The 12,813-nt window shown below is 33.1% G+C and overlaps 1 protein-coding gene across 3 annotated transcripts in view; it reads right to left on the reverse strand.

Annotated features, from left to right (window-relative positions):
- Window positions 1–254: 254 nt before the first annotated feature.
- Window positions 255–12,813, reverse strand: part of LOC105837687 (probable 2-oxoglutarate dehydrogenase E1 component DHKTD1, mitochondrial) — a 349,118-nt gene continuing 336,559 nt past the window's right edge. For all 3 annotated transcript variants that reach the window (XM_012682663.3, XM_012682662.3, XM_036287685.1), the window contains 3 exons: window positions 7,724–7,912; window positions 7,355–7,440; window positions 255–1,133 (listed from right to left, as the gene is read on the reverse strand). In XM_012682663.3, the coding sequence (XP_012538117.1) occupies window positions 1,026–1,133; window positions 7,355–7,440; window positions 7,724–7,912 (383 nt within the window). In that variant the 3' untranslated portion in view covers window positions 255–1,025. The remainder of the gene's footprint in view (window positions 1,134–7,354; window positions 7,441–7,723; window positions 7,913–12,813) is intronic.

Here is a 12,813-nt window from a genome sequence, read left to right on the forward strand (position 1 = left end):
TTGAGGTTAGGAAAAAATGAGCCAATTCAGCAATTCTCACTTTGGATTCGGATTCAGCGAGTCAAAATATAAGGATTGATTAGTCTGGTCTGCCGGACCAACATTAAAAAAAAATTTTTTTGAGGTTAAAAAAATCAGCTATCTTTGCAATTCTGATCTTGGATTCAAGAGTCAGATTCACCGGGTCAAAATACATAAGGATTAACCAGGCTGGTCCGCCGGACCAGTCACTTTTTTGTGTGCTCAATATTCGCTTTTTTTGTGTAATCAATATTCGCTTTTTATTGGGAAATCTTAACCAATACATTTTTCATATAAATACAATACCGTATAATTATTCGAACATAATATTGGAAGTATGTTAGTATTTATTCTACATTCAATATTGAAATTATATTAGGAAATCTTGACCAATACTGTTTCAACATAAACTCAATATTAAAATGCAATTATTGTACAATATTGGCAGTATATTTGTATTTAACAAATTTATTGTAATATTAGTGCTACATTGAGAAAAGATTGGTCAATGCATTTCCAAGAAAATCAATATTTAACCAATATTTGTCAATATTCCACTAATATATTTTGCTACTAGGGAAAGGGGATAAGTGAGCGTTCAGTAATTTTTTAATTTTTGGTTTTTGCCTTTAGATTTTCATTGTATCTAAAAGTAGAAACTAATCATAAAGAATTACGAAGCGCTTATTGACCTGCTTTATTTGATGAACAAGTCCACAATAATACTAGATATTATAAGAGTTCCACGAAATTTAAATTATATAACATCCATGTAACACAAAGATGACAATTGTTATGTGACATGCAACGTTACAGTTATACTGTTTGTTTATTGCAACATATAAATAACAGAATAATATCATTTATGACTAAGTAATATTGTATATATGAAATAAAGTTTTTAACTATAAATATAAGAGTATAACATTTGTTATACATGTTACTCCCATGTTATATTGCATTTATATTTGGAGTTTGATAGTAAATTTGTTATAACCTTGTTCTTATTTCAATGTAAATGGTTTAACAATAACTTCGTTAGCTTTTCGCTGGTGCATTTGTCCATCTCCAACAGCTGGTGCTGCCATTGCTTCTTGACCACAGTATTTTAACTGAAAGTTATATAATTTGTTATATCATAAAATATAAATAACAAAATATTTACGTATATATACATTCATATGAATTTATTTTATTGTTTATTATTACAAAAAAATTAAATTTAAAAAATTCTTCAATAACTTTGATATACATATGTATGCCCAGGTTACAATTCTGACCTCCGAAAGGTATTAGAAGACAAATGCGAGGTATTTTATCAACCCAAATGAAATTCAAATTACGCTCTTGAAGTTGTTAGATAAATTTTCGGAATCAAATCCATAATTTATTTCGACTTTTTGGTAGTTGATTTGTGTCAACTAGAACGTGTAGAATTTTGTAATTGAGAAACAATACGAAAAAGTGTTTAACATGGGGTTCCGCGTTTTTGTCTTTTAGGTTGAAAATTATATGGTTAGTCAATTTTAGATTTTTTACGTAAAAATGAGTAAAATGAAGTAATTTGTTTATATGTTAAAGACTTTCAGTGGGAAAATAATGTATTGTATAACAAGTGCAGATAGTTGATTATTCTCGACAGGTACAGGGAGTGGATGTATGAGTCAAAAGCGAACCGTAGGCGAATGCATTCACCCGCACGGGTGGAAATAGCTAATCTGCATGTGTTGCACACAATCTTTTTGTTACCTGTGCGTCAAAGTATAGTGCCTTGAATTCTCATAAATTGATTAGCCATGGTTTATGAAAGCAATGAATCGTTGGTAATTCTGCGAGAATTACCGTATTCGTGTCATAAGATCACGAAGAAATATCGGTAATTATGCAAGAGTTACCATATACGTATCGCGAGGCATCACGTGCCTGTGACGCCTACGACGCAAGTATAATAATGAAGGCAAAGATGTGAAAGAATGATCAAGTGTGCAAGAGTAGCCGCGTGGAAACAATTCCTGTACTATTCCCGCACGCTTAATTGATGCGGTAATGAGTTACTTGTGCAAGAAAACTGTTCGTAAGAAATCGGTGACTTTTGATACAAAATAGTGATACGAAAAAAAAAAACATTTTCGATAGACGTGTAACAAAAAATTTTGCTTGGATTCATTTTGATGTTATTTCAGTTTAAAGAATAAGATGTTCTTGCAGTGATTAAGCTTTTAAATTTTTTTATGAATTAAGTATTTTTTGTACCATTTGTTTCATCACTAATAAGTTTTGTTTATTATTTGTAAATCCAAAAGTCTATTCAAATACGATTCAAATGTAAATTTTATCTTTTTATTAATTTTCTCATGTATTACGTTTTGAAAATTTGCAGTATCTATTTTTTAAAATAAATATATAATACTTTTAAAAAAAAAGCATTAAAATGTTTTACATAGTCTTAAGACACGGTTGAAGTTCCCAACCGTGGTAAGACCTTCGATTTTTTTAAACTATATGTTCTTACGTATTTTGACGCACTGATTACGGATATGACAGTGAAAATTGGCGAAATTTGATTTTCATAGCAAAAATCGCGAAAAATTACCCATAAAAATTATGAGTTTTTCCATTTATTTCCGTAAATAATGAAAAATTGACAAACATTTCAGATAAAAGTTTTAGATCTCTTTAAAATACACATTTTATGCTGCATTGATTTGTGCCATAAAGATAATAGTTTTTGAGAAAAATAATACTAATTGTTCAAAAATTGTTCAAAACTTTATAATATAACTCATCCAATACAAATCGAGTTTTATTACTGAATTTCAAGATTGAATTTTTATATCTAATTCTTCTCCAATTTTGATGAAATTTTATAGCCATGCAGTATTTATCAAAAGTAGTCGAATGTCCCAAGAGCGAATGTACGAAAACGCTAGTTTTAAAAATATTTAATTTTTAATTATATGTAATTTTTACTTTTCAACGCAAAGCGAAGGCCACCATTTTTTATTTTAGGATCGAAATGATGTTGTATTGTGCACAATTTGCTTATTTTTATATTTTCAACGTAAAGCAAAATCTACTTCTTTTTGTTTCGTGAACGAAATGACATTGTAATGGCCATGGAGATCCAATTGACCACGTTGCGATGTCAGATTTGAAATTGTGGTTAAACAGCGACTTAAAATTGAGTTAGGAAAAAATATGGGGTGAAAGTATGGAAAAGGGATGGAGTCTCTCCTCCGCCCATGCGTTCTTTGCACCACATGGGTTTGCAACTTTCAACGCGAAGCGAGGTTCACCCACAGCTCCCTCCTACTTACAGAGCGAAACGACATCCACGCTTGTACTACACCACATAGGTTTTCAACTTAATATTTGGTGCTTTAAGAAATACAACGGAAAATATGTTATCACTTCTTTGTTAATAACTTTTTAACAATTTACGAGCGACGGTTAAAATTTTTTTAAGGCCACTCAGGGGGCTGACCTTGACAATATATGTCAATGTCGAGATCATTGGAATTGTTTCCCCTAAACTGAATAACTATCTTCTTTATTATTTTAGCTTTTTGGGACAGTTTGAATAAGCACTGAAATTAACTAATAAAACTCGATTTGTATTGGATGAGTTATATAAAGTTTCCAACATTTGTTTTTTTCAAAAACTATTACCTTTATGGCAAAAATTAATGGGACAAAATGTACATTTCAATGAAATCTATAACTTTTATCTGAAATATTTTTCAAAATTTCATTATTTACGAAAATAAATGAAAAACTCAGATTTTTGTGAATTTTTTGTAGTTTTTGCTATGAAAGTCAAATTTGCATGATCATATCCGTAATCAACGCTTCAAAATATGTAAGCATACATGATTTTAAAAAATTGGAGTTTCGACATATTCGGCACTTTATCCAAGGACATTTATTTTTAATAATTTTCTAAGAATATGCAACACAATAAATATGTAAATTTAGAACGAGATAAATTTGGATCTAATATTTAAAAATATAATTTATTCAAACATATGTGAAAGAACCAATATATGGAATACGATACGTTTCGACTTTACTAATAAGGGAACCTTACGAATCCGAAAATTCTGATTTTAATGAAACTTGGCATAAATATAGAGGGGATAAATACAGAGTTTAGAAACTTTTTGTTTGGGCTTATAAATGGTTTAAAGGATTAAAAGCACCCTTCAAAAGTTGAGGGTTTTTGCCTTTTCTTCATGTATCTTGTAAACTAAACAAAATATCAAAAGATGTTTTATACAAAAGTTTTACAGCATAAATACTTCTATTAAACTGTGCTATTTATTTTTTGAAAAAAATTGTTTTTTGAAAAAAATTGTTTTTTGAAAAAAAAATTTTTTTTTAAATAAATAGCATAATTAAATAGAAATATTTATACTGTAAAACTTTTGTATAAAATATTTTTTAATATCTTGTTTGATTTACGAGATATATCGAGAAAAAGCAAAAATGTCTTTACTTTAAAGGATGGTTTCAACCCTTTAAATCAATTATAAGCCCAAATAAAAAATTTCTAATATCATGTACTTACCCTCTTTACATTTATGCCAAGTTTCATTAAAATCCGAATTTTTGGGTTCACGAGGTTCCGTTGTAAGTCATCCTCAGTCGGAATTACAAATTGTCTTTGGTAGTTTAAAATATAGTCATAATAATTTGTCGATATGTGTGTTAAAAGTCAAACATTGATAATAAATATAGAATATAATAAAAGAATATAAACGAAAATAAATAAAAGATTACATCAAACACATTTCAAACAAACATATCATAAATAAGCGCGTAACAATTATTAATTAGCGAGCAACAATTTCAAAGTGCAATATAAAACTGTCAAAGTATGTACAATATGGTAATACAAGAAAACCATCTGTTTCAACATTTGATGGCGTCAAAAAATGAAGTCAAAAGATTTTTAAAAATACAATTTTCATTAAAAGCCGTAGAAATTGTATATAATTGGTTATCGGGTAACTAAAATGTACAATTACGTCCGTGATTATTAAAATTGGAAGAAGTTATGATGTATTAAAAATTGGGGTAAGATTACTTATATCTACTTAGATGATACGCAGGTTAAACAGTAAGTTTTTTCTTATAAAGTCTCCTGCTGTTTACTTATTGATGTGAGTCAACTAATGATTGAGATCTTTGATTTACTGGTTTTTTAAATAGAGAGCTAATTAATCTTTCTTACAATTTTTCCAATATACTTTCACTGTACATTTTCAACGAAATATTACAAAACATTTTATAATATCCTTTACACACTATAAAGCTAAATTAATAATTACATTTAAAAAAATTAGACTGGTTGTTGCATACGAGGAATTTACGTACAATAAAAGGTATCAAACTTATTGAATATGAATGCAAAATGATAAAAAAGAATGACAAAACTGAATTCAATTATCATCAATCGAAAAATCATCTCGATAATAACGTCGCCGCAATTACTGTTTCTTTGGATCCTCTTAATTTATGAAAAAAGCAAAAAATTCGTTACATTATACGAATAAAAAATGGTTCATCAACCTTTCCAACAGACATTCTATCTGATGTGTCCAATCTCTTACTAGGAAATAATTTTAGTCTTTCCCTAATGTGAACAAAAAACACGCCATCTATGAATTTGTTAAGGATCTTGAAAATTATAATAGGCACGCAGAGTTGGAGACCATTACATGGAGACCATCCATTCGTAATGCAATTATCCATTAATTCCACCGTTTTTTTTTACTAAAAACAAGTAATCACAACATTACTGATCAAACAATTTTAAAATGGCACAAATTGATTTTGGATTTTTGTAAAAAAAAATTCAAATGTCATTTTTACACGTGCGGACAAGGGCAACATCACTGTTGCTTTTGAAAAGGAACAATACGTTAAAGAGATAGAAGAACTGCTTAAAAGATCAAAACACTTATAGTATAGTTAAAAAGAATCCTGTAGTGAGGGTGGAAAAAAATTAAACAAAATTCTTAAAAAAATGGCTAAAAAAGGCTTTATATCCAAAGAAACATGGTTTACGTTACACTCGAACGATTCAAACTTACTAAAGACGTACGGCTTTCCAAAGTCAAGGTTCCTTTCAGAATCATTGTCTTCTCGATTAATACAGCTTTTTACCTGCTCACTACATTTTTATATAAAATTATTAAAGATATCTTACCGACAGACTCTAGATACGTGAAAAATAACTTTGAATTGTATAGAACATTTACGGGTAAAAAAATAAATTCATCCGATGTATTATTATCTCTAGATGCAACCTCGCTTTTTTCTAACATATCTCCGGATCTTGCTATAGAAAGTGTTGCAAATAGGTGAGAGCCCAATGAAAAAAACACTTTTATTGTAAGAAAAGAATTGATCGCGGCCGTCAGATTCATCAACTCCATATTTTTTACTTTTAACGATATAATATACAAGTTGTAACGGGTCGCATTCATTTGACGGACAATCACTTGACCGACAGTTCACTTGACCGACACCACTTGGCCGACGTTACACTTGCCTTCTACTACCCCTACCGACGGGGTAAATGAGGGTGAGGGTCGAAGGTGTGTGCGTGCGTGCGTGCGTGCGTGCGTGCGTGCGTGTGTGTGTTGTGTGTGTGTGGCCACAGCAAAAAAGTGTCTCCGCTTCGTACTGTATCGCATGAGTTTGCGACAACGCGTAGCGTGGTCTATCCACACTTTCCCCCTCCCGTATGAAATTTTTTTTAATTTACAAAAAAATCGTTTTTTTTAAAAATAAGCTATAACTTTTTTCAAAGATTTTGTAGGTCAATTTTGACGACGGCATCTGAAATGGTATTAAAACAATTTTTACTAGGTTGATTACATTAAAAAAGCATTGAAAGTTGAGAAAAAATGTGGCATTTTGGTCCGAAAAGGTTTAAGGGTATTTATGAAATTATTTGGAGGTAGATTAAGTGATGATTATATGCTTATACATTATATATGTTCTCTCTTCCACTTTATAAAATTTCCCTTTCTGCAGAAAAATGAACATATTAAACATGTATAAAAATATTAAACGGTGCTATGGAAGCAAATTAAGAAAGAAGATTTATAATTATGTACATAGAAACCAGGTGTAGCCGGGTGATAGATACATAGTAAAGATTATATTGTAGAGAAAGTACATGAAAATGTAGTAGAATTAAGAGTAGAGGAATAAGGACTGAATTATGTATGGTTGATCATGGTAGTGAAAATGGAAAGAAAAGAACAATTAAAAAAAGGAAAAGCAAGAAAATGCAAAACAGAAGTTGAATAATGTAAGTTACCTGTCGCCCACATAAATTTTCGAAACGTGGTTTAATAAAACTCCATGCACCCATATTTCGAGGTTCTTCTTGGCTCCAAATAAAAGCTATAAATAAAAACATTTAGAAACAATAAATGCTATCGATGTAATAATAATGGCTCTCACCATCGAATGCGATGAGCAATATCCAATGAGAGCTCTGCATTTTTATACATTTTGGACATTGTCATGTTGAAGAAAGGAGAATTCTTATTGGATCTTATTACTCATTGTTCATCGCGTTTAGTGTGCGAGGGCCACAATAGTCAGCTTTAAAAATTGTTATGCAACTAAACATTTTTTATACAATTTGAGTATATATTATTAAATAATAACATTTTTTACTTACTTTTCGCATGTTTATATTTTGAAATTTCTTCTAATAACTCGTAAACAGGAAATGGACATAAATTTTCTATTCTAATGATAGCTACATTCTTATCTCCAGAATTTTCCCGATAATTTTTAAGTGCATAATAATGTTTCCCACTAACTAAAATGACTTTAGTTACGTGACATTTTTCTACGTTATCATCACCTGTAAAACATTCAAAATGTGTTTATAAAGGTTTTGTAACTAAGATTTCTAAATATTTTTACTACGATTATATTAAAATATGAGGCGAGAAATTGACGTGCTGAAGACGCGACGTTGTATTAGCAAATAAAGTTATGTATATTTGATTAAAAAATCATAGATTGTTTTAGCACGTTTGTAAAATTATGTATTGTATTGTGCAACAAATGGAAATTTTGGGATTTGTTTCACTTAAAGAGATAGGATTCACAGAAGAAATTTTTGGAATTTTTTTTATATGAGTTCCTTTTTAGTTTCTTGTTTATTATTTAGATATCTATTAGATATCCATTTATTTCTTAAAATAGGCTCTTAAGTAATATTATAGTGATCTTTGTTCTTAACGATTGGGACTAGTTTCGCATCATATACGTTTCGCAAGCATAACAATTAGTGATAACATGTTTGTTTACAGTAACAATTTCTCGTCTTTTTGTAAGTAGGTGGACATTTTATATGCTAATTTGATAGGATAATAACTATTGATTAGATCATGTATATGTATACTGAGTGTGGGCGTATTCGTAATATATTCGCCGGATCGCAAGAGGTGTCGTATGTTGGCTCCGCAGGAAAGGTGGTAATAACCTGAGAGAGTAGTTATATTATTTCTCCTTTATCCTGTTCTATATACACTATGTACATGAATATTCTTTTAGCTTGATTAAGGTCCCCGAAGGAGAGGCCGCAAAAATATGCACGCCTAAGTCTTCAGTTTCCACGCCAGTGGTGGCACCGTTTTTGTCACCCGGTAGCCGACCGAATTGTTATTGGTGTCGAGTAAAAGTGTAGAGGATATTTTCGGATCCTGGTGTCCTGGAGATTTCTCGATGCTTCTCTTCTCCTTCTGTTGCCGGGAGCTTTTTTCCTTGTTGTGACGCCGCTTCCTTTTCTTGGAGCTGATAGACCTTTCCTTCGTATGCGTGGACTCGTCCGGGCAGATACGTTACTCGTATCCGGCGGTGTAACTCTTGGTGGCCTCGTTCTTAGCTCCTCGCTGGTCTGCGTTTCGGCCTCCTTTTTCTTGTCTGACTCTTCAGTCTGGATACCTCTCTCCGTCACGACTGCTCTTGCTTCAGTCTGCGTCCCGGTCGTCTTGGTCTCCTTGGTCAGGGCTTCCAAGAAATCCGGGAGATGGTATCTCGGAGAGGTGTATCTCCACACCCGTGGATCGTCGGCGGCTAAGAGCACCCTCGGTGGTCGTGTCAGCAAGATCGTGCCTGGATGGATGAGCGGGAGTCGTCACGTACCGTTGCCGGTAGCCAGATTGCCTGTAATCTTGTACAACTGTCGCTCTACTCTCTAAAAATGAGACTCTTCTGCTGAAGCGCAATGAGTGACTTGACGCTTTCTATTCGCTCCTTATATCTCCTGGGAGTTGTAACTTTACTCCGGAGAATCGTGGTCCTCTGGTGGCGACGTTGTATATCTCCGCTTTCTTATAATATATTTCGGTTCTTATTCCGGAGCGCTCTAGCGTTTGCCGGGTTGCGTGATGGCTAGGTGTTTGTCACCACCCGCCTTTTGTCACTACACTGAGCAATAAAATCAGCACAACAAAAATTTATACTAAAATTTCACTCAACTTCAAATAATCGTATCTTCGCAAAAACTTATCGTATTGGAAAGTTTTTTTTTCATTTTGAAGCTTAAAAACTCTACATTAAAGAGCATTTGACAAATTCTTATCCTTTTCTTTTTTCTTTTTAACATCTCTTCAAAAGTAAGAATTTGTTTTGTCTCTATAAATTTTCATACTTTGACGCGCTCCACGAGGTGCAATGAATTTTTCTCGTAAACTTTATAAGAATTATCGTAAAATATGAATAAATTGAAAAGAATTGAAGTCAATAGTTGATACTACACCGGTTCTAATCCGGGAGCTCCGAGGGGGGAGCGGGTGTGCGGGGGGAACTTGTAGGCGGGGTATGACGTCACGCGGATTGGAGGGTCTCGCGGTGCGGGAATTGCTGACGCAGGGTTTTCGGGTCCGCGACCTGGGAGCGGGAGAAGGGGAATCGAGGTCCGTGGCCGCCGCCGCCGCCGCATCACCGCATGCTCGCTCGGTGTTTCTCTCTCTCGCCCGTACGTGATATCTCCAACTGTACAGTCTTATCATTCCGGCTCTTTTTCTTACATCCGTTGTACTCACTCTTTCATACGCAGTCACATACATGCGTTCTCACTCACCTTATTTATGTACCTCCTACTCAGTTCTGCACACGCCATTATACCGCAAAGGAATAGGAAAGAGAGAAAATAAGTATAATAATTATTTATAAATATGTTTCATTTATTCATTTTGTAACGCGTTGTACATCTATTGTTATCAAACCGCATCGTACCGACATTTGTGGATCTGCAAAGTTTCATTGTCGATAAAAAATTTGTCGTAAAGGAAGTGGCGATACTGAAAAAAGAAGGCATGTTCTTACAAAATCCGACAAGTCTTGCGCTTTTTGGTTGATTGCCTATCATAGATTGCGATGGAAAGACAGGATGATACCGTACAGCATGGCGAAACGTCTGCTGTGTGTAATACGGATGACAGCAATATCGTATCGTATACGTTAAGAGACTTCAGAAAAGAGAATGGTTGACGGACATACTCGATATTGATGATGGGATATATATCAAGACATTGGATGCTGATTACGAAGACATTGAATCTTTAAATAATTTAGATGTTAGTAATACTATACGATGTGAAAAACATGTTAAGAATTGTGCATTACAAAATGTATTTAAAATATTTAATAGGTGGTCGCAATACCAAAATAATTGCAAAATTTTTTTTAAATAAAAAATAAACGCTATAAAATGTTTATTTCTACCCTTTCTCTGTAGATGTTTGATATAGTTTAATAGTAGTTCGATAGCTATACAATGCAGTTCGATAGTTGTATGATGCAGTTTAATAACGGTTTGATAGCTGTACGATGCGGTTCGATAGTTGTATGATGCAGTTTGATAATGGTTTGATAGATGTATGATGCAGTGTGATAGTGGTTCAATAGCGGTTCAATAGTAGATCGATAGCTGTATGATACTGTTTGATAACGGTTCAATAGTGGTTCGATAGCTGTATATGGTTCGATAGCGGTTCGACCGTGATTCGGCAGTTGTATGAAGCAGTTTGATAACGGTTCTTTATCTGTACGATGCGGTTTGATAACGGTTCAATAGATATACAACGCGTTACGAAATGAATAAATGAAGTAAATTCATAAATAATTATTCTACTTATTTTCTCTCTTTTCTATTTTTTTGCGGTATAATGGCGTGTGTAGAACTGAGTAGGAGGTACATAAATAAGATGGGTGGGAACGCATGTATGTGACTGCGTATGAAAGAGTGAGTGCAACGGATGTCAGAGAAAGAACCGGAATGATAAGACTGTACGGTTGGAGGTATAACGTACGGGCGAGAGAGAGAAACACCGAGCAAGCACCGCGGTGATGGCTACTGCGGTGCTTGCTCGGTGGCGGGCGGCGGCGACGGCAGCGGCGGTCGCGGACCCCGATTCCTCCTCTCCCGCTCCCAGGTCGCGGACCCGAAAACCTGCGTCAGCAATTTCCGCATCGCGATACCCCCCGATCCGCGTCATGCCCCCGCGCGCTTACAAGTTCCTTCCGCACACCCGCTTCACCCTCGGAGCTCCCGGATTAGAACCGGTGTAGTATGGTATGAACTACTATTAGACAATGATTTTTTTTACCAAACTTCCGCAAAAATAAATTATGCAAAAGGACATTTAGACGTTTTTGGAATTAATATAAGTAGTAGTACTAGGCCGGTTCTAACCCAAACAATAGAATGGGGGGAGGGGGAGGGGGAGGGGGGAAGGTAATTACCTGTCAAATAAATTTCAAATTTCTTTTGTTCTTATTGTTTTTTATAACAATTGACCCTGTCATAAATTTCTTTTGTTTATTGTTTCTTTTTAACAAATTACCCTGTCATAAATTTTCTTTTGTTTATTGTTTCTTTTTAACAAATTACCCTGTCATAAATTTTAAACTTTCTTTTTTCTCTTGTTTATTGTTTCTGTAACAAATTATCCTGTCATAAATTCCAAAATTCCTTTTGTTTATTGTTTCTTTTTAACAAATTACCCTGTCATAAATTTTCTTTTGTTTATTGTTTCTTTTTAACAAATTATCCTGTCATAAATTTTCTTTTGTTTATTGTTTTTTTTTAACAAATTACCCTGTCATAAATTTTAAACTTTCTTTTTTCTTTTGTTTATTGTTTCTGTAACAAATTATCCTGTCATAAATTCCAAAATTCTTTTTGTTTATTGTTTCTTTTTAACAAATTACCTTGTCATCAATTTTAAACTTTCTTTTTTCTTTTGTTTATTGTTTCTGTAACAAATTATCCTGTCATAAATTCTAAAATTCCTTTTGTTTATTGTTTCTTTTTAACAAATTACCCTGTCATAAATTTCAAACTTCCTTTGTTTCCCTATAACAAATGACTGTCACAAATTTCAAAATTCTTTTGTTTATTGTTTATCTAACAAATGAAAAACTTGTCTCAACATGTTTTCGAAAGTCTTTTGTGCTCATCACCACCACCGCCGCTCAGGTAAAGAGACTTTATTATTATTTTATATGCATAATATAATTTTTATCTGATTATTTATAATTTGAGTTAGATTACATATATTTATATGTACTCTAAATTAAATTATAAATAATTAAATAATCAAAATTACATTACGTATATTCCACCCTAGTTACAGTTTGCTCTCTCTTTCTCTCTTGCCCGCTATGGGACTGTGTCCGACCGTTTATGCGCGCAATCGGGCCTCACTCTCCACTACACTAATCGTATAAACAGCGCCCTTTCTTGGCTGC

This window comes from Monomorium pharaonis, chromosome 5, assembly GCF_013373865.1.
Source record: "Monomorium pharaonis isolate MP-MQ-018 chromosome 5, ASM1337386v2, whole genome shotgun sequence".
Classification (NCBI taxonomy): Eukaryota; Metazoa; Arthropoda; class Insecta; order Hymenoptera; family Formicidae; genus Monomorium; species Monomorium pharaonis.